Here is a 23,842-nt window from a genome sequence, read left to right as displayed (position 1 = left end):
TCACTGGCAGGCGTCAAATGGTACTATAAACCATGTCTCATTAACATCGAAATGACGTCATTTGACGTATATTTAAGTAAAAATATACCTACCATCAGCTCGAAACTTCAGTCTAGTGCTGACGTCACTAAAATGGCGGCCACGCGCATTAGCAATTTGCTGGACTTATACACTAATGCATGTGGTTCTATCGTTTATTATGCGGTTTTTGTTTACACGTTAAAAATATCAGGAGAGGGTATAAAATTTGTCAAATCTTCTTTCAAATTGAAGAAATGAACAAAATAGAGCTTTTTAGGGTTCCGTACCTCAAAAGAAAAAAAGGTATTTTGGTAGGTAGGTAGGTCTTATAGGACAAGCATCTAAAGGGAAAAAATCCGAAAACCGTGAATTTGTGGTTACATAAAAAAAATGTGTTCACAAAAAAAATTACTAAGCAAATCACATAATATATTATGTAGATGGTGTAGACCGTCAAGAGTCCGTCATTTACTTGCATTGTTTAAATATTATATAAAAGAAAAAGGTACCTGACTGACTGACTTACTGATCTATCAACGCTCAGCTCAAACTACTGAACGGATCGGGCTGAAATTTGGCATGCGGCATGCATGGAAATGGGTTATTATGACGCAAGGATTCGCTAAGGTATTTTTGAAAATTTAACCCCTAAGAGGGTGAAATAGAGGTTTTAAATTTGTGTGGTCTAAAAAATAAGTTCTAAACAAATGTGTTAGCTATACCTGTTTTGTAAGATGGTACCGTGGTACGGAACCCTTCCTGTGCGAGTCTGACTCGCACTTGACCTACGTTTTTACTAATTTATTAAAAAGTTAGATAATTTATACTTTGGAAGTATTTATTTGTTTATCATAATACATACAAATTATTTAAAAAATACGGCATTAACTCGCTATTAATAGCAACAAAATATCAAGGTCCCATTTTGATAAAAAGTCAATACTCAATATAATTAAAGCTTGTCCGACTGGTTTAACACCCTGCCAGTTGAAAACAAAACCGGCTGCCTGTGGCACCGACCGGCGTTGTGTAGGGTGACACCATCACCGGCCATCATGTCCTTCCGAGCGAGTTGGGTATTGGACTCCAATTTTTTATTACATTATTATAAAATAGAATAAAAATAATGACGTAAACTGAAAAACTAAAACAAAAAAGTTATACCCTCCTACTCCAAAATTAAAATACCTGTAACTTTGTAAATCTGTGTTGGATTTTAATATTCTTTTCAGCGTACGTCATTATTTTTATCCTAGTTTATAATAAAGTAATAATATTTATCAAATTCAAAAGTAGGCAAATACCCAATTCGGCGGCCAATCTCCACAGATGTTGTATAGAAGCAGGCGTTACTTTGCAGAAGTCAATGATGTACAGTACCCAGGAAATATCGTACATAGACCTTTATTCTAGTGTAACCCCAATTGTACACAAACATAATATAGCAAAGATACTCATATATGCACACTTATACATGCTCACTCACTTTCACCCCCACACACACTCACTCACGCCCACACAAACACAGATAACATGGACTTCCACACACATATTATTTTCTTTAGCTCTTTAGTTTAGTTAGTATGTTAGTTAGTATGTAGTTAGCTTTGTATTCACCGAGCTGGAGGCCCTGTTTTCCGAGACACAGTTTCTACTAGTTCGGAATACAGGTGCACAGTATTGTTTTGGTAAGAATTTTATAATAACTAGTTTTAAGGTCTCAATACTAACAAAAATATGAATTGTATTTGGTGGAAATAAATGATTTTATTATTATTATTATTATAAGGTTTTATAGAGCGTCCATATAATTGAGACCGACAAAACGTTACATAGGTATGAGTGAAGTGAAGTGACAACGCTCTAGAAATCCGAAATCTATATGTATAAAATTCAAAGTCCTGACTGACTGACATATATATCAACGCACAGCCTAAACCGCTGGTCCTAGAGACATAAAGTTTGGAGGGTCTATTCTTTGTAAAGAGTAGATATCCACTAAGAAATGATTTTTCGAAATTCCACCCCTAAGTGGGTTAAATGGGGGATGGAAGTTTGTATGAAAGTTCATCATTTTTCAAGGTTTTTTGCACGAAAATTGGTATTTGGATTTTTGGTCACAAATGAAGAAATACGTTTCAGGATTTTTGGAAAATTCACCCGTAAGGGTGGTAAAATAGGGGATGAAAGTTTGTATGAGAAAGTTTTATTATTGTTAATAAACTTGAAATTTGGAAAGCAGGTTTTTTATAAGACTTAGGTGTCAGCTAAGAAACGATTTTCAAAACTCCTTCCCTAAGAGGGTGGAATGGGGGTGGGAGGTTATATGAAAGTCCTATGTTTTTAAAGTTAAATACATAAAATTCGGGATTTAGGTTATTAGTTTTAAATAATAAAAACCCGTAGAAGTTATTCTGGTAAAATAGGGGATGAAAATTTTTATGGGAAATTTTTATTATTGTTAATTAACTTGAATTTTGGAAAGTAGGTTCTTTATAAGACTTAGGTGTCAGCTAAGTTCAGTAATCTCGATCTGTTGCGTACTATACTTTACAGTTTACCGATTTCATTTTCCATTCGAGAACAGAACACAAAAAAAAATCACCGGTCAAGTCCGAGTCGGACTCGCACACAAAGGGCTCCGTACCTACCATCGTCTAAGAAATACCTAACACTTTTTTAGTTTTTATTATTTTTTGTTACAGCAGCAATAGTAATACATATTCTGTGAAAATTTCCACTCTTTACCTACCTATTACGGTTCACGAGATACAGCCCGCTGACAGACAGACGGACGGACGTACAACGAAGGCTTAGTAATAGTTTCCCGTTGGCACCTCTCGAGTACGGAACGCTAAAAAAATACTTTGTCTTTATCATAATGTTCTTAAGAATAATAATAAGTATAGTACGCGACAGGTCGAGGTGGCAATCGGGGTAGGGACGCCCCGCACACCCGTACAGACCCCGCGCCAACCCGGTGCGGGATAGCTCGGATGACGTATGAGTGAAAAAAATAAAATTAAAGACCTGGAGAGTGACACAGGCTACTTTTTATCCCGGCAAATCAAAGAGTTCCCGCATATTAAAAATCCCAGAGTAATAAATATTTCATACGCCCAAAAATATGATGTTCATAGTTATGTACGGAACCCTAAAAGAGCGCGGCCCGATTCGCACGTGATCGGTTTTTTTATATCCTGAATCAATTTACTTTCGCATGGTAACCCTACCCTCTTTAAGAAATTGAGAACAAAACGTTTAAAAAAGCGATCGTATCCGCAAAATAAACAGCTTGTTACCCGCTTTGCAATGACGACCGCAAGGGTTTCTAGGGTTCCCTATCTCCAGAGAAAAAAAAAACGGTCACCGAGGGTCCGTAGTGCAGTCGTATTTTTACGACATTTTGCAAGATAAATAAACCGGTCAAGTGCGAGTCAGGCTTGCGCAACGAGGGTTTTGTAATACAGTCGTATTTTTTCGACATTTTGCACGATAATTCAAAAACTATGATGCATATAAAAATAAATAAAAATCTGTTTTAGAATGTACAGGTGAAGACCTTTCATATTATGATATGGATTGATACAGTTATCTTACTTCGAAAATTGAAAATACTAATTATTACTTTATGACCACAATTAATTTTTTTTGTGTGATGTAACCACAAATTCACGGTTTTCAGTTTTTCCCCGAATGTCAGCTATAAGACCTACCTACCTGCCAAATTTCATGATTCTAGGACAACGGGAAGTACCCTGTAGGTTTATTGACAGACAGACAGACAGACAACAGACAGACAACAGACTGATCCTACAAGGGTTCCGTTTTTCCTTTTGAGGTACGGAACCCTAAAAAGTGTTATTCCTTGTAAAATGGTACAGAACCCTTCATGTGTGTGTCCGTATCACACTCGCCGGGATTTTTCTAATGAATTAGGTATTAACAAAAGAGTAGAAAGCTCGTTTTCACCTTTGCAAAGGTCCAAGGATTATCGTATATCCAACGTATAATGCACATGTGGTTGTTGCATTCGACATGTTTAATTCAGTGAAATTCAGTGAATTAATTAAACGATTGAAAGGAGCTAAGTAAACGTCTGAATATAAATAATTTGGGTATATACAAATTATCCAAAGAAGAAAGAGGTCAGCCGACGAATCCAACTCGTTTGGGCAGCGTTCAGGAAGCTTCGAAAGTCTTCTTGTCCAAAATTCCTCAGTGCTTGTTGTCTGATGACATATGGATCCGAGACATGGCCGCTAACTATGGGCCTCATAAGAAAGCTCAGAGTCACTCAGAGAGCGACGGAGAGAGCTATGCTTGGAGTTTCTCTACGTAATCAAATCAAAACAGAACTTATTGATCAGAACTGAAGAACTATCCAAGATCCCGTGGGAATTTTTATTTTTCAGGATAAAAAACTCCGTCTCCAGGATGCAAACTGTGGAATCAACTCCCATCGGCGGTGTTCCCACTAGATTACAACATGGGGTTATTCAAGGGGCGGATCAACAAATTCCTGTAAGGTCGGCAACGCATTGGCGGTTCCTCTGGTGCTGCAAATGTTCATTGGCGGCGAAAATCACTTAACATCAGGCGACCCGCCTGCTCGCCTGCACCCCCGACCTCCGATTGGAAGGCGGATGTCCTAACCACTAGGCTACTACAGTAGTTTAGTAACATTCTTGTCCTAGTAGTCATTTTCCATTTAATCGTTTTACAAATCTATTTCGAGAGAGACAGATTACCTCCATGTTTGGCTCTAAAACAATTGAAATTAATTCGTAGTTTTGGACCGGTTTCTGATACTCATAAAGGTGGTCTCTCTGTCACTCGCCCCATACAAACTTAGGGAACTGCGGGAAAACTGCATCAATCATTATTACAATCGCAATCGTTGGTTTTGGCTGAATTTATGGTATTCTTGTTGCAACAATACATTGTAGCCAATAGTGAACGAGCGTCAACTAATCAGAGATGATTGCGATCGTGACATTGTAGCTGTCATTGTACCGCAATCGAGTCGCTGAATCGACGATATATCAAATATTAGGCTATGATGAATTCAATGAAAAATAGAGCTACTTTAGGGCTACCTGCTTCAAATTTTCTGAATTTACTAACATTTTGACGCCAGTAAGTGACGTCGACGCTTTGACGTTTTGTTAGAAGTCCCCTAGCTGTCCTGAATATCCAATCAAACTCGATATAATTTTTGACATACGTTCTAGAAACAAATATCTAAGTACAGTACGCGGCAGAAAGTAATGTCCATCTACCTTTAGATTGGTTAAAATGCAAATGAGAGCCGAACTACGTTTGTGTGTAGCGAGCGATGGAGAGACTCCTCTTAATTGGAGTAGCATTGCTAATATGGCAGCAGTTATTTGCTGATAGTAACTGTTAACAAGTGAATTATTATTATTTCTTTGAAATGAAATGTATGTATTTATTTCATATATAGAACAACTTGTCAGCTAGGTACAGTACGCGGCAGAAAGTAATGTATATCGACATTTAGAAGGAGAAAGCAGATTTGTAGAGCGTTGTCCATGTCGTTGAGACCGACAAAACGTCATACGATGGAACGGAGCCCTTTGTGTGCGAGTCCGACTCGGACTTGACCGATGTTTTTTTTTGTTTTCTGTTCTCGAATGGAAAATGAAATCGGTAAACTGTAAAGTATAATACGCAACAGGTCGAGATGGCAATCGGGGAGGCAACGGCCCGCACAGCCACGCAGCCTCCGCGCTAACCCGGTGCGGGATAGCGCAGGTGAAGTGCGGGTATGCGGGGCGTCCTCCCGCCTCATGCCCCGATTGCCATCTTCACCTGTCGCGTACTATAGTACTTACAATACAGGCATGATTATCTTTTTCTAAAATCCAATAATGAACATGGCTGCCTACCCAAACCCAAGACGTAGCAAAAAAGTTTTGTTTATTAGGATATCCGTTTTAGGCGAGGTATGAAATGAAAATGAGATGGTATAAAAAGGTCTTTGTGCGTGTCATCTCAAGATGATCGCAACGGAAGTACCTACCTGCCTATGGCGGAAGGACACAGGTGTTCTGGACTTGACAAAGTAATATTATATCGCACCTGTTTGTGTATCTAAATATATAAAAGGAAATGGTGACTGACTGACTGACTGATCTATCAACGCACAGCTCAAACTACTGAACGGACGGGTTGAAATTTGGCATGCAGAGCTATTATGACGTAGACATCAGCTAATAAAGGATTTTAGAAAATTCAACCCCTAAGGGGGTGAAATACGGGGTTGAAATTTGTCTAGTCCACGCGTACCAAGTCGCGAGCATAAGCTAGTTAAATTATGTGTTCACTTCTCATGCTCGTAAAGTTCTTCTTTGGCTGTAAGCGAACTAAAACTGTTTTTCATGCTCTTGTGCATAAAGTGTTTATAGGTAGACAAGAATATGCCAAAAAATCAAAGAGATTTCACAGGATTTTGGAAACCCAAATCTACGCGGAAGTCGCAAACATCATCTATTTTGGTACCAAGGTTATAGGTATACCTAGCTAGTCGATTTATTGTACTTATTTAAAAAAAATCTAGGTATCTATGTAAATATCCTTCTATGTTTGAAGTTAATTTAGCCTTTGAAACTTACTTCCAACTTGATTAAAAATACCCAAGTCAAAAAATCGTCGCTTATCAGATCAATAGAGTGGGAGGCCTAATAATAAACAAATTAAATGAATTTTTTGTACAAAGTAGGCACCTATTCAGTACAAAAATAAGCTTGCCATCCATGTAAGTAGGTTTAAAAGCCCTTATTTAACTGGTTCGAATGAACTGAAGGAATTGCATCTTACGGTAGGTATGTATGTATGTATATGTATACTTTATTGCACCACAGAAACACAAATGACAGGTTACAAAAAGAAATCTTAATAAGTAGGTACAAAAAGGCGGTCTTATCGCTAAATAGCGATCTCTTCCAGACAACCTTAACGCTAGGGAGAAAACGAACAAATGGACAATGGGAGGTGGTGTAAAATAAACCTAAATACCAATAGCTAAATAAACTAAACCATATAATAAGAAATACATATTATTAATACACTAATACATACAAATAAAATATAATAGACATACATAAGACTATATAGATATATATACACATATAGATTTAAATAATAAACTATGCCGTTACCTATGATAGCAAAGAGATAGGTAATGATCTTTGACGTCAATTTAAATTTGTTAAGGGATTCAGCACGGTGGAATAGGTACTCAAACTTCAACCTAATTGAACTGTTTTGGATGAAAATCCAAAATGAAAGGTAAATTTTTCCAGAAATATCTACATAACAAATGCTGAAAAGCATCTTAAAAGTTACGAGACTCGAAAGTCTTAAGTTTTATTGGCATTTTGTCCATACAAAAAATGCTGAAATACGGTTGCTTAGTAGGAATTTAAGTTTTTAATAAAATACGTTTTAGTGCCTACCCACCTACTTTCTTTTTCGGTATTAGAAACATTAGAAATTAGAAAGAATTAAAAACATTAGAAAAAAATAAATTAGTAACAGTAAAATTAGAATTTGTCAAAATAGAGTCTGGACTCTACAGTCTCAACATCTCAACATAATTTTAAAAGACTCTTGTCAGTGGTCGCCCTTTTTAAACACTTATCACTTGGTATAAGTATTATATAACTATTCAAAAAACATATGTATATATGTAGATAAATAGGTAGACATCTTGAGTTTGTAAATATAAAACCATTCACAACTCAACCAACACAAGGCATTATTATTATTATTAACTAAAACCCAAGAAAAAAAAACAACCAAAAACCGGCTTTGCACGTAACATTACTTATTATACCTATCTTAAAATTTCAGCTAATTATAAATGAATACCTAAAAATACCTTCATGAGATCTTAGTACAGTCTTTGAATCACTATATTATTATATCACTTTAATTGAATAAACTTTTCCGAGCGACGTTAACTTAACGTGTAATAATAACACTCGAGAAACGGCCTTCAGTACCGACTTTGAATGAGGCTCGTGTATTACTGAAGAGTAAAAGAGGTTGTTGCGAGACAACAGAACTCGCCTCAGGTATAATTTTTACGTTTTTATAACCCAACTAATTTCGAAGGTAACTTTTTACTCAAGCAGTTCAGAGCAGTTGGGGATTTTTCATTCGGATTCGTTATCTCTCGAAAAGAACATTGTATCATTTCGTTTGGTACGCAAGAAAGAGATGAAAACTGAATGACTAAAGCCTTTTACAAAGACTACATTAACAGAGACGGCATTAGCACATTAGGTACCTATGTTTCCATATAATAAGATTTTCAATATAAGTAATAAATAATCTAACATTAATCGATGGAAATAATTAATTAATTTAATTACGAAAATGATACAATTAACAATGTCAAAAAATCTTAAAACTACTAGTCTATAATATAAAAAACTGGCCAAGTGCGAAACAGACTCGCGCACTGAGGGTTCCGTAGTACAATCGTATTTTATGGACATTTTGCACGATAAATCAAAAACTATGTACTTACCTACTAGATCTCGTTCAAACCAATTTTCAGTGGAAGTTTGCATGGTAATGTATAATCATATTTTTTTTTAGTTTTATCATTCCCTTACTTTAGAAGTTGCAGAGGGGAGGGGGGGGGGGATACACACACATTTTACCGCTTTGTAAGTGTCTATCGCGCAAACTATTCAGTGTAGAAAAAATGATATTAGAAACCTCAATATCATATTTGAAGACCTATAATTTCGAAAAGTTAGAGTTGTGTACGCGGGATCGAGTCGAACTTTTAACGTTCTTCGAACGTTTTAACCACTAGGCTACCACCTCGGATATGTCCACTTGTGGATAGTGGACTTCTATCGGTTGGCGGCGATAGAGCATCTAAACCTTATGGCGCTACTGTTATTCTTTGCCTATGACGTCACCTCGGTACAAAGTAAGCAACAGGTAGGTGCATACATCCGTCCCTCTCACGCACTCTCTTCCCATCGAGGAATGATTCAAGGATGTGCTCTCTTCAGTTCAGTGCTCCCTCTCTGGCGCGGAAGCCTTGAGGTCTCCGTGTTACAATATTAGGGCGCCAACAACTTTTTTTAAAGTTTTACCCGGCTGAGTTTGTTGTGGGCTATTTCTCAGACCTGTTAGGCTAACATGCGCACCACGAAAAAATTTTGTCTACGCATTTACTCGTCTTATTTGTATGAAGAAACACGAGATAATGCGTAGACAAAATTTTCTCGCGGGGCGCATGCTAGGCCCTCTGGGCGCGTTTGGAACCCTCGTAGCTTTAATTTTAAGACCGTATTAATTATCACCACTATATCATCTTACAAATTAAAATTTTGACCATCAATACCTATGCGTAAAATTTGACCTATTCTGAATAAATAATTTGAGTTTGAGTTTGAGTTAAAGCGCCTAACTGCAAAATATAGTTTTTGAGGTATCACCAAAAACAGATTGGAATTGACTCAAGATCAAAACTACTCTTTTGGGGTTAGCTACTTTTTATCAAAATAACTGATAACAAAGAATACTTAGTTGAGCTAGTTTTTTGGCAAGTTTTAGATGCAAGTGTACAGCACTAAGTTACTTTAATCACATGCAGAGTCCAGACGTCCACTGTTGGACTTATCGTCTTCCTTGTGAAATTATGAATGCCAATAGGCACCAACACCCGAAACTCAGTCTTATCCAACCACTTTCCGCCATTTGGTCCAACGTTAATTATCTTTTAAATCCATACAAATATTATAAATGCAAAAGTGTGTCTGTCTGTCCGTCTGTCTGTTAGCTTTTCACGGCCCATCCATGTAACCGATTTTGACGAAATTTGGAAAATCAAAGAGTTCCCATGGGATTTTTAAAAACCTAAATCCACGCGTACCAAGTCGCGGGCATCAGCAACAGTATCTAATAAAAAAATATTAAGTAAATACTGACTAAACAATGAGGTTCATTTGTAGATATAGTAACCTATTGAGAACTAGGTCTTCGAGAAACGGTATAAGCAATGTAAAGTCTGATTTATAGCCTAATCTAACTACCTTCCTACTCGGAAAAAAATCTAACCTGGAATCAGCCTAAACCGCTATTCTGTTTTTAGGAAGATATAGGTACTTAGGTTAACTCCTAAACGGGCATAGGTTCCTAAAATGTGAATTGTTTTGTAAATTGTAATGTTTCATTCATTACAAGTCCCGCGAATTTCTATTGCACTAAAACCATGTCTCATTAACATCGAAATGACGTCATTTGACGTATATTTAAGTAAAAATATACCATCAGCTCAAACGACAGTCTAGTGCTGACGTCACTAAAATGGCGGCCACACGCATTAGCAATTTGCGGGACTATACAAAAAATTATTGTATAAAAATAAACATACCTGCTCTTCGTCACGGCAATCGATTATTTCACTTCTGCAAACAAAGAAAAACGGAAATAATTAAAAAGTATTCTCATCATCATCATGATCAACCCATCACAGGCTCACTACAGAGCACGGGTCTCCTTTCAGAGTGGTAGACTTCACACACCTTTGAGACGATGTTTTCCTTCACCGTTAGAGCAAGTGATATTTTAATTAATTGAAACGCACATAACTCCGAAAAGTTAGAGGTGCGTGCCCGGGATCGAACCCCCGACCTCCGTTTAGAAGGCGGACTTCCTAACCACTAGGCTATCACAGCTCATTAAAAAAAAAGTATTCTATAGATGCCTAAAAGCTTTAACTAGCTTTTTCTCGCGACTTCGTCTACGTGGATTTAGGTTTTCATAAATCTCATCCTACTTTACTATTCCGGCATAATATATGACTCCTTGCATAGTTTCCAACCTACCTGCGTGCAAAAGATCTGTTAAAATCGATTAGTCAGATCCAGTTTTTTTTTTATATTATAAATATAAAGAGATACAATTTCTGATACATTATACATTATCCTTAACTAGAGCCTCGAATAATAAAAACTATTTTATTTTTATTTAGCTATCTATCACTATCCATATTATAAAATATGTGAAAGTGTGTTTGTTCGTTGGTTTATTGGTTTGCCCATCAATCACGTCGCAACGAAGCAACAGATCGATGTGATTTTTGCATATAGGGATATTTACGCTTGAGAGTGTTTTTTTATCCCAAAAAATAAAAAAGTTCTCAGGGGATATTTAAAAACCTAAATCCACGCGGATAATGTTGCGGGCATCAGCTAGTCAAGCTATAAATTATATCAGGCGGATGTAGTCGCGGGCAAAAGCTAGTCTTTAGATAAAGGGAATGAGTGAGCGAGTGATGTATCATGTTACCTGCAGCGTAGCTTCTTGATAACGGGCATCTGCGCCGTGCTGTCATGGATCCTTACTTGGGTGGGATCTATCTCCTCGCATTCGTCATCGTCAAAAGGCATCTGGCCGGTCCTTCGCGCCAATATGGACTCCATGAATGGGCTGTAAATCTGGCCCGAAGTGCCCAATATGTCGTCGATATCCGTATAGCGTGATATGTATTTCTCGGCCCCTTTCTGACACGGAACGTTGGCCGACTCTCGCCTGTACTGACGGTTATTTTCATATGGGGATCTTCGACCCTTTGTAAACTCCTCGGTATCTTTAGGAGTTTCCAAACCTTCTGGGCTTCGTCTAGCCCCAAGCGGCTCATCGTCAGGCAAGTGTAGTGGAAACGGAGGTATCTGACTGGGAGGAATATAAACTTCAATTTCCTCTGAGTCAGAAGAATCGCTGTCTTGCGGAGGTGGTGTGGGTAACTTTTCTATACCTTCGGGAATGTTCTGGTCACTGGACAACCACCAAGGGCGTTCGCCAGATTCGATATGGCGTATTCGTCTTACAGGAAAGGTTCGCTGATCCGAACCGGACTTACTGAGACTTAAATTGTTCTGTGATTCTTGCTTATTAAGATTAGATGAACTCTCAGTATTCACTACACGCCAGTCATTTCGCTCTCCAGATTCAATGTGCCGCACTTTAAAGAAGTTGAATTTCTCACTTTTATCACTATCACTTGACGATTTCTTTGGCGGTGATAACCGTTCTATGCCTTCAGGAATATTAGCATTGCTGTCTAGCCACCAAGGCTTTTCTTCGTCAGCAAAACAATTAGGTTTTAACGACCGCTTCAAATCGTTTGCACTATTACAGTCGTTGTATGACTCTTGCTGAAGATCTTTATCATTACTTGCTTTTTTCTGATCAGTGTCCGGTTCTAGCCACGAAGCGCGATCACCTGATTCAATATGTCTGATAGCTTTTAATTTTACCACATTATCGTCGTTGGACGCTATAATATTATAAGTGTTATTCCTACTTCGCGATCCATTTTCATTTATGAAATTTGTATTATCCTTAGCTGAGTCTGAATGTGATATTTCAGTCGTGCGATTAATTTCATCGTTGTCCTGATGTCTCAGCTTAAAAAGGTTAGTGACAGGAGCTAGAGCTCTTATCAAAAACGATTTAGCTTCTTCACATCCTTCATTTTTAATCGATGGGCTCTGCTTTGAAGATTGATCTGAATTTTCATTTATTGTAAGTCTTGGAAGGTCATTTGATTTTGTTTTTGATACAGTTTCATCTTCACTTATTGATGATTGTGTTGACAATGTTATACTTGATTCTGGGCTGTTGCTTTCTCTCGATTTGGAATATTTTAATTTTGAAGGACCGTTTTGTAAACTTGTACTTGAGGAATTTCTACTTAAACTTTTCGATGGGATTTTGCTGGAATCTTTGGATTTTCCATTTTTCTCGTTATTTTGTTCGGAATCGGTTGAACTTACAGATTTGCTTCTCTTTTTGACAATTTTTTTTGAAGATGTAGAATCTGAGGATGAGTCAGTACTTGATTTGCGTATTTTTACTTTTCTGACTTTAGTAATACTTTCCGATTTAGGAGGCTGTGGGGGAAGTTGATTATTGCTAGAAGTTGTTTTTTCTGAACATGTTATTTCATTCGGTAATGGCGTAGACGGAGGACTTTTAGCCTTTTTTAACTTGAAGTTCACGTTGATTACTATTTCAGATGGGTCCTCTTCTTGCTTCTGTGCACATGATATTTTACTCGTGTCCTCATTTGGCTCTAAGTTATTATAGTGAAAAGGGTTTTCTTTATTTTCTGTATTAGGACTCAAACCTTTATTTTCTATTGGAGCAGGTTCTTTACTTCGACTTCTACTACTTCTGTCGTTGCAGTTAGTGTTGTTTGACAAATTTGAATATTGTGTTAAATGCCTACCTGCATATCCAGTGTAACTATTCACATTGGGTGAGTAATAGGTCCAATTTGTCATACTTGTTCTACTAGTGGTGCCAAACCTGCTCGATCGTGTTGGATCATCGAGTCGGTCAGATTGCATTTCTTTATCTATCATTTCTGGTCTTTTTCTTGTACGGGTAACTACTTTTTCAATAGTCTTGGCCATATCTGCTCTCCTCATCCGCACATAGGCTGAGGAACCAGGTGGAGTTGGAGACGTATGTCGTGTTACAACCGTGACGGTTTCAATTTCGTTATTTTCATCAATGGTGCATTCTGTTCCATTCCCAAAGATTTCTGTTTTATTTCCTTTTTCATTTTTCTCTTCTTCTATGCTATGTGGGATAATAGTTTTATCATTTTCAGATTTATTTACGTCGTGGTGAAGAATTGGCGATACAGATGATCTTTTGATAGGTGTAGGGCTTCTTAAATAACTTGAGGATGATAGACGATTAGCTATAGCATATCGGTTCACTGTGATCTCTGGTTTAGCTTCTACTCTAGGAGTTGGTCGTGAATAACTGGATGTGCGTGGGTACAGTTTGTAGTTTGATAGGCTACTGTAACTAGAAGCCTTATCAGTCTTGTTTGGAATGTCTTTGTCGCGATCGATAGGGTTTATGTCTTGACATTTTTCTTTGTAACTTTTGACTGTTCTTCGTTCAGGGCTAGAGGTTCTTGCTGTTCGACTAAGGCTATATTTAGATGTCGTTGAGACTGGACTTACATCTCTACTTCTAGTAACTGAAGGGACTGAGAGTTTAGAAAAGTCTTTCTTCTCGTATTTGGATATTGGTTTGTCAGTTTGTTTGTAGCTTGCGTATCGGCTGGCTATTGCGGAGATCGGGGTTTCTTCGCGAGTTGAGCGATCGTTAAGCACTGGTATGCTGGATGACTTGTAGGATGGGGTGGTGGTGTATTTAGCTGTGACTGTCGACGGTCGTTCCGCGGCGGCTGCAGTTCTTTCTGTGTTGCGGTTCTTGCTGTACGCAGATGATGACGTATCATACTGAAATAAAAATAGGATTGATATTTAAAAAAAAAAATGCGACCAATGAACATGTATTGTATGTGCCCCTAGAGTAGCTCTATCGTAGAAGTATCCTAGTTATGAAGGTTATAACTTTGATATAACTAATCAATGAGATGGTTGCAATCTTCTCATTGGCAGACAGTTCAAACGTACAGATAGCAAAAGTGGCATAAATTCTGCCAATAACAAGGATTACGATTATATAAATGCCTCAAACACAAGTATCGAGCTGAGCTGCATGCTCCTAATTTCAGCTCAATTCGTTGAACTGTTTTACGCTTTCACCATCAATACTACTTAGTAGGTACCTTTTCCTGACTGACTGATCTATCAACGCACAGCCACTGGAGTCAGAAACTTGTAATTTTGGCAGTAGGTTCCTTTTACGGTATAAGTGCTTATCAAAAATAATTTTTTTTAGTATTTAAAGTTTATCCGAAAGTTGTCATTTTTCGTTTTACCCATTAAGTACCACGTTAACCTACAGTTTAGGTGAAACCTGATTGATTAAAATTATTTCATCCAGCAGGATGCTTCAAGGATATAAAGAGTCCCTATATATACCTATAGTGCGCGACAGGTTGAGAAGGCAATCGGGGTATGAGGCCGGGGGACGCGCTATCCCGGTGCGGGATAGCGCGGGCGAGACGTGTAGAATGCGGATGTGCGGGGCGTCCCTTGTTTGCATAGTCTAAGGGACTTCCCCATCCTGATTGCTATCTCGAACTGTCGCGTACTATAGATAGACGTGAAAACATGCTCGTAGACGTAGCCCTGTCTTTGCTATCGCTTGGGCAAACGAGTAAAAAGATTCTACCTATGTTTTCTAACAAAAGTTCATAATTTTTTAAATTCCCTTGCAAGTTAGCTCTTGACTGTGATCTCACCTGGAGGTAAGTGGTGAAGGAGTGTAAGATGGTAGCAGGCTAACTTGAAAGGAGCTTGGCAGTTTTTATTATACCTGCCCCTTATTGGTTTCTAGTCATCTATTTTTCTACACAGGACAGGAACGCTAAATCGCTTGGCAGTGGCAGTGGTAACTAGCCTCGGCCATAGCCTCCCACCAGACTAGACCAGAGACAATTATATTATAGAGCCTCTAATAGCTCAACCGGTAAAGGAGTGGACTGAAAACCGAAAGGTCAACGGTTCAAATCCCACCCGTTGCACTATTGTCGTACCTACTCCTAGCACAAGCTGACGCTTAGTTGGAGGGGAAATAGGAATATTAGTCATTTAACACGGCTAATATTCTTAAAAAAAAAATTGAAATTATAAATTCCCAAATTGACCCTGCCTGGAATCGAGCCCGGGAGCTCCCATTTATAAGAGCACCAATCACAACTGCGTTAGGGACTCAGAATAAATACCTTTAGAAGTAGCCCTATTGTGACACTTACTGTTAGAGCAAGATAGCTAAAGGCATTTAGGCTCTTATTAGAACGTGACAAAATGATTATGTTTTGTCCTTATCACCGTGGCCACTTTTTTTTTGTTTGCCAAAATGTATTTGTACGTGAGATTTTGGCAAACAACGTGAAGTGAGGTTATGTTGACTCAAGTATTGTAAATAAATAATTGATTCGTTTTGTTGTTTTTGAAGTTATTGTACAATGGTGGGTTCCAGTATACTAGGCTACAATAGCCGAAGCGAACGTAAAATAGACGGAATAACATTTCACAAGTAAGTACCTCTGCTTGAGCGAGAGGGACTAGAATAGAATAGAATAGAATAGAATAGAATAGAATAGAATGTTTTTTTATTCATGTAAACTTTTTAAAAGTGCTTATGAATAGTCAGGTAGTTTTAATTTACCATTTTAATTTACCACTGGTTCGGAATGCCGTTCCTAACCAGCAAGAAACTCGGCAGTTGCTCTTTTTAATTCTTAATTTTTCAATTTACAATGTTACTATACCGTACTATACAAGCCATTGCAGCCCCGTGCATTGCTGGAGCGAGTCAAATCCAAGCTTTTTTTATCGTTTACATAGTCTGCGACTGTATAATATGCTTTTTTTAGGAGCATACTTTTAACACATTTTTTAAACTTGTGTAAAGGCAAGTCTAAAATTGCATGTGGAATTTTATTATAAAATATTACACTCATTCCCACAAATGACTTTCCCACCTTCCAGAGGCGGAGCGCAGGAGTAGCGAGCTTATTTTTGTTTCTAGTTTGCCTATCATGGAGATCACTGATTTTTTTGTAACTGTGAATGTTTTGTCGTACAAAAATTATATTATTGTAAATATATTGGGAAGCTACTGTAATCTGAATACCTATTTCCTTAAATATCTCTCGTAGGGAATCGCGCGGTTTTAAGTTATAAATTGCACGTATTGCCCTTTTTTGTAATACGAATATTTTCCCAATATCTGCCGCTTTACCCCATAGCAAGACTCCGTAAGACTGAGGGGACCACGTTAGTTGCATATCTGGTATATCTGTGGTTAGGGAGGTTGCCAAAAATAAATTTGTTGTAATAAAGTACCAAGAGTTCATAGCCATCAGGGAGTATTCGAATCCATAACCCTCATTCAACACTATCAGACATAAAGTTGTTCCTTTCACCGCTTTATAAATAGCAGCCGGAATGCGCGCGCGCAGATAACATACAAGGGCTTTATTGAGCCCTCCGCTTATACAGAGACTGATTAATAGCGGCTGAAGAATAGAATTTAGCGCCAACTTTATAATTAGGTATTCCTCGGTTTATGGCAACTACGAAAAATTCTAAAAATAAAATCGGTCAAGTGCGAGTCGGACTCGCAAACGAAGGGTTCCGTAAATCCGTACCATCGTAAAAAAAGTAACATTTTTTTAAAATTTCCGCTATTTTGAACTTTTTAAGTACCTATTATTTGTTGTCATAGCGGTAATAGAAATACCCATAAGTGAAACATTTAATTCTCTACCTACATTACGGTTCACGAGATACAAGTTCTATAGACGGGTTTTATATTATTTCTAGGGTCTTCGAAGCAGCCTATGGCTGTATCTTATAATAGCAACTCGGGCTGGATGGATTTTAGTAGGTAGAAAGACCTAGGTACTAAAGATTACTTACATAATTCCTAAATGACATTTTAGCTCCTTGTCACCTATCTTCCATATGTTTGTGAAATAATTTGGTCCGATGTAGTCCTGAAAGGAAAAAAAATAAAATTATTTTCAAAATAATACAAAAGGAGCCAGATGTGATAGCCTTGTGTTTAGGACGTCCGCCTTCTAATCGGAGGTCGGGGGTTCGATTCCGGACACGCACCTCTAACTTTTCAGTTATGTGCGTTTTAAGTAATTAAATATCACTTGCTTTAACGGTGAAGGAAAACATCGTGAGGAAATCTGCATGCCTGAAGGTTCTTCGTAATGTTCTCGAAGGTGTCTACCAATCCGCACATGGCCAGCGTTGTAGACTATGTCCAAAACCCTTCTCAGTCTGAGAGGAGACCTGTGCTCTGTAGTGAGCCGGCGATGGGTTGATCATGATGATGATGATGACAAAAGGAGAAACTATCCGACCGATCGTACGTGACCGACATCAGCGTCGGGGACCTAATAATGCTGATTTGGCCTCCACATATACCATTGTCAGTTTTATCACTACTCATTTCTGAGGGTCGTGCTCGTGCCTGTGCATTAATTAGATAATGGTAGAATCTCCTTTTTTGAAAGTTGGTTAAAAAAAAAGCCTAAGTTACTCCTTAGTTAATCGTACTTGTCTGTGAAAGTCCCGTCAAAATAGGTTCAGCCGTTCTGAAGATTAGCCTGTTTAAACAGACATAGACAGCCAAAAGTTTTAAATACGTGTGATTCAGTTATGGTACAGTTCAAATAACCATAATATTTGAGCTTAATATGAGATAACTCCAGCTATAGAGATAGCTCGGTAGGAACGGCATTCCGAACCAGTGGTAAATTAAACCTGACTATTCATAAGCACTTTTAAAAAGTTTACATGAATAAAAAAAACATTCTAATCTATTCTATTCTATTCTATAAGTAGTTATTTCGAAATGACAGACATACACTTCAATTTTATTTATTAGCATGGTTTGTTAAGGTTGTGGTAAGGTTGACTGCCTGATAGCTGCTGCGCCAATATATTATTATTAGAAAAATCACTACTTAATCATATTTTAATTATCTATTATCTTTTCTAAATACTATCTGTCCCGGCTTTACTCACGTGTGTAGTCGACGTTAGCCCGACTAGTTTCGAACCCATACGGGGTCCTTTTTCAAGGGAGTCCGTTCGCGCACGCGCCGCGGTTTTGACTGACGCGGTTTTTACAGTCAAAACCGCGGTGCGTGCGCGAACGGACGGACTCCCTTGAAAAAGGACCCCGTATGGGTTCGAAACTAGTCGGGCTAACGTCGACTACACACGTGAGTAAGCCGGGACAGATAGTATTTAGAATGGAAATCACTCACGGTAGTTTAAACGCTAAAATATCTATTATCTACTACCGTTTCTCAATAGTTCAAAAATAGAAGTCGTTACGATTCGATATTTCTGTTCTAACCTATATCGATTATCGATTGAGATCCAAAACGATGTGCAATGGAAGTTCAGTACCCTCCGTAAAAGTTTTCATTATAAAGAAAGCTTGTGGAGTTGTGGGACACGGCTTTGTCGGTAGGTTGGTAACTAGCCGCGGCCGAAGCATCTCGCCACACTAGACTAGAGGGAAATTAGAAATTACTAGCTGATGCCCACGACTTCGTCCGCGTGGATTTACATTTTTCAAAATCCCGCGGGAATTTTTTTATTTTCCGGGATAAAAAGTAGCCTATGTGTTAATCCAGGGTATAATCTGCCTCCTCTCCAAATTTCAGCCAAATCCGTTCAGTAGTTTTTGCGTGATTGAGTAACAAACATCCAAACATCCACACTTTCACATTAATTATAATATTAAGATACTAGCTGCCCCGGCGAACTTCGTATCGCCTGACAATCGATTCTTTTTCAGGAATTTTTGAAATATTTCTCTCCCTAAGAACCATCCTCGTACTTCAAGGAATATTATGAAAAACTAGCTTATGCTCGCGACTTCGTCCGCGTGGACTACATAAATTTCAAATCCCTATTTCACCCCTTTTGGGGTTGAATTTTTAAAAATCCTTTCTTAGCGGTTGCCTACGTCATGATAGCTATCTGCATGCCAAATAGCCCGATTCGTCGAGTAGTTTGAGCTGTGCGTTGCTGTCAGTCAATCAGTCACCTTTTCCTTTTATATATTTAGAAGAATTAGCGAAATCGGTTCAGCTGTTCTCGAAATTTGCGATTAGCAACAAATTCAGCGATTCATTTATATATATAGAGATTAGTTAATTAGTTAATAATTAGGATAAAACTTCACCCCTGCTGGGAATGGAACCCGGGACCTCCCACTCATAAGACCATGGCGCTCCCCACTGCGCCAGGAAAGTCCTCAAGATCGTCGTTACGAAGTGGGAGTGTTATAGATTTCGATATGGTCGCAGCCCGCGGCGCGGCGTGTTGGAAAGCGAGTGAAAAGGGTCCAGAGGTCATGCGGACCCTTCCGGCGAACGGTGGCCAACTACCGCTACTATATTGATAACTAGCAACCCGCCCCGGCTTCGCACGGGGGAGGAATAAGGGGAGGACAATTTCATTATAGGAACATTGTTTTCGTGTAACTTTCACTGAGAGTACAGTATAATAATGCATTCAGAATACTGTTTTAACCTTGTCATCATCAACCGATAGAAGCCACATAGCTCTCTTGTAGCGACTTCCACACGCCACGGTCTTCAACCGTCACCCGATTCCAGCGACCGACGCGCTCGCTTGATGTCATCCGTCCACCTAGTGGAGGTCTTCTGACTGCGTGGTCGCCATTCCAGTACCTTGGGACCCCAACGTCTATCGTTTTTTCGAACTATGTACCGTGCATTGCCACTTCAGCTTCGCAACTCGTTGAGCTATGTCGAATACTCTAGTTCTCCTACGGATCTCCTGCTTTCTGATTTGATCACGTAGAGAGACTCCAAGTATAGCTCTGTCTAAACGGTGTGATCTATAAATAGAGCGCACACTGTTTTAGCTTAGACTTAAGACAGAGTTAAAACGAGACAGAGCTATATCTCTCACATAAATCTGTCTCGTTTTAACTCAATCTTAAGTCTGAGCAAAGTCAAAGTGCGCTCTATAGATCTCAGCCTCACTGTATGATTACTAAACGGTGTCGGTAGAGTGTCGGGAAGCCGTGGCGACCCCATTTCTGCAGAGCGATCAACCCATACCGCAAGTCTTTGACACTTGCCGAGAGTAGGCCATTTATTTTCGTGATGTACCGACGTAAATAAATCTAACGGCTCCTATATCGTGATTGTGTGTCGGAGTCATGGACTTGGAAAAGCTAGGTGCCGCATTTATAATCACTACCCATATTATTATAAATGCGAAAGTATGTTTGTTTGATTTTCCGGGATAAAAAGTAGCCTATAATATCTATATTATACCCATGCAAAAAATCACGTCAATCCGTTGCACCGTTGCCGTTGCGACGTGATTGAAGGACAAACCAACAAACAAACACACTTTCCCATTTATAATAAGGGTACTGATCAACGAAGCGTACATACTAAAAGCACATATTTAAAGCACAACTTAGTAACTCTGTACTTGATTTTGACATCTGCTAATCCGCACTTGACCAGAATGGTGGACTTAGCCTTTCTCATTCTGAGGGGAGACCCTGCTCTGTTGTGAGCCGACTATGAATTGAGACGATGATGATGATGAATGAAATATATTTTTCGTACCACTTGCTCAAAAAAGTGACATTCAATGCCACAAAAAGCGTACATAACAATAGTCATTTTTAATCTGTTAAAAACAGGGAAAGAAAATTGTACTGAATTTCATTCATCCCCTAGGGAGAGAATGTGATTTAATTTTGGAATACTTAGGTACCGCTTATACTGAACTTTTTATATTTTCTTTTTTATTTATTTATTCAGATACAAGATAGCCCTTGACTGCATTCTCAGCTAATGGTAAGGGACGATGCAGTCTAAGGTGGGAGCGGGCTAACCAAAGGTATGATTCCGAACCACGCTGCACGCAGCAGTGCTGCCGCAACAGTGCTGTCACCAGTTGTCACAGTCCTGTCGCGGCACTACCGGTCCCCATTCAATCTCTATAAGCTATTACATTCCGAGCTAGGCAGCATTGTTCCGCTACATTGCTGCCGCGACCGGTAGTGCCGCGACAGGACTGTGACAGCTGGTTACAGCACTGTTGCGGCAGCACTGCTGCGTGCAGCGTGGTTCGGAATCATACCTTTAACGTCATAATAGCTATCAGCATGCCAAATTTCAGGCCGATCCGTCCAGCAGTTTGAGCTGTCAGTCAGCTTTTTCTTTTATACTTAAAATATATTTTACACCTTGGGCTACATAATTGAAGTTTTAGTAAGGATCCCTAGTTTTCTCTAGTGATAAATATAGCCTATGTTACTTAGGGATAATGTAGCATTCTGATGGCGAATTTTTGAAGAGTTTGTTCGTTACAAACATACAAAAATACAAATCTTTCCTCTTTATAATATAAGTATAGATATAGATTACAGTAGAAAGGAAGTAATTAACGGTCTAAAAATAATAGTTATTATACAATATAACTACTGTGTTAGTTCGTCAAACGTCATATTTTCGAGTAAGACTTGTATGGTTGACCCCGTTGGCACAGTGCTACCTGTGCATCTGCCAAGAAAGTCGCTTCTGGGTTCGACTCCCTTCGTGTTTATTTTTTGTAAAAGGTCACTTTAGTTCACGTAGACAGATTGAGCTGTTATTTTAAAGGAAGTAAGGCCAAAATTTTTTTTTTTAGTTTCAGTGTTTTTTAGGGTTCCGTTTCTCTACGGAAAACAGGAACCTGTCGCGTACTATACATGTGTAGGTAATATTTTTGAACTCATACACTTTTAGTAATACAGATGAACTCGAACTGTTGTCGTATGTGTTTGTATGAATGCAAGAATGTATGGAACCGCGGCGTATAGTTAAAAATAGCGAATGCTGCATTCGATGGAATGGGATATCCTGACAAATTATTTACATATAAATAGATATGCCCGTTTGTTCTTATATCCGTTTGGTTCAAAGTTGTTCTTATGAAGAAAACGGTTTATTTGTTCGTGGTTCAACGACATAATATATTGTATCGTAGAAAACGGGTACGGCATGCAGATTGCAGTCCCGTCGAAATATCGGCAGATAAAAATCATGGTTTATATGTTTCAATATCTACACTGTCAAGCCACTTTTACCGAAATAGGTAGCTCAAGGGTTGCGAAGTTGAAGTGGCAATGGGCGGGGCTCGTAATTCAAAAAACCGACCGGCTACAGGCCAGTTGCCATGGTTGCCCGTGAAGTCAGTAAAAAACGTAGACTGACTAAAAAAGCTAGACTAAAGTACTGTGTAACCGCGTGTGAGATAGCGATAGCACGACGTAACGATGTATAACACGACAATTACCATTGTTTAATAGTCAATATTTGTATAAACCGCTCAACAATATTTGTATTAAATGTTTTTTATGTGAAAACAAGCAAATAACTGATGAGAAATACAATGACGCCACGAATTCTCAAAGTTTGTTTTGCAACTAAAGTTGTATTCCTTGAAAAAAACCTGTTACACGATAAGTGACAAAAAATAGGTTAGCTGCGTCTCTGTTTATCACATTAGTAACTTTATCTGTGCTCTCTTTTTAGTGTGAATGAGAAAGCAAACGTTCCTTTGTCTAGATTATTTACTCCGTCTACGGTAAAAAATGTGGTAAAAAATTATTTTTACTTTTTACTGCATGCTTAAAGATTTAGAATCCAGAGCCGGAAAGCCAGTTTTAGAAATGTGTCGTCATGTCAAGTGTCAATGTCATTTCATCAGTGTTGCCAAGATAGTGGATTTTTCACTAAAACTGGCAGTTTCGACCCACATTTTATTGGAGAAATATTGCTTTTAGTGGCTAGTGGTTTAGTAGAATTCAGTTTCAATCACTGAAAATGCGATCATTAAACCACGCTTTAGTTAACGGTGACCGTTTTTTTACCTATTACGAAAATAGAAAATGATCACTTTCAATTTTTTTAAAAGCGGCTAACTATTTTTCCCACGATATTTAAATTGGGACAAAAATTATGCATAATGCTGACATCAGAATAGCATTAACAAATATAGTAAATCCAACTAAATATTGTTATTTATTATTTTTAAATTAACAAAAGTTTATTGGTTGTGCCCTAAAGAAACCCAAGAGTTGTCAGCCGTACTTTAAGGAATTGAGAATCTTGACTTTGCCCAGTCTAGGTCTCAGCCCAATATGAGTCATTAATATTTGCCAAAATATATTATAATAATCTGTAGGTACCTACGATATTCTAAATAGTTAGCATGATACACCAGCATAAACTAAAAATAACATCATCAAAAACAGT

General features: G+C 38.3%; 1 protein-coding gene across 2 annotated transcripts in view; it reads right to left on the bottom strand.

The window, feature by feature from the left end:
- The window catches only part of Fhos (Formin homology 2 domain containing), a 108,400-nt gene that overhangs the window by 67,216 nt on the left and 17,342 nt on the right, over positions 1-23,842 (bottom strand). For both annotated transcript variants that reach the window (XM_069508625.1, XM_069508626.1), the window contains exons 2-4: positions 17,439-17,515; positions 11,365-14,342; positions 10,448-10,481 (exon numbers count right to left, since the gene is read on the bottom strand). In XM_069508625.1, coding sequence (XP_069364726.1) covers positions 10,448-10,481; positions 11,365-14,342; positions 17,439-17,456 — 3,030 coding nt within the window. In that variant the 5' untranslated portion in view covers positions 17,457-17,515. The remainder of the gene's footprint in view (positions 1-10,447; positions 10,482-11,364; positions 14,343-17,438; positions 17,516-23,842) is intronic.

This window comes from Maniola hyperantus, chromosome Z, assembly GCF_902806685.2.
Source record: "Maniola hyperantus chromosome Z, iAphHyp1.2, whole genome shotgun sequence".
Classification (NCBI taxonomy): domain Eukaryota; kingdom Metazoa; phylum Arthropoda; class Insecta; order Lepidoptera; family Nymphalidae; genus Maniola; species Maniola hyperantus.
This window is presented reverse-complemented; position numbering and strand designations above follow the sequence as displayed.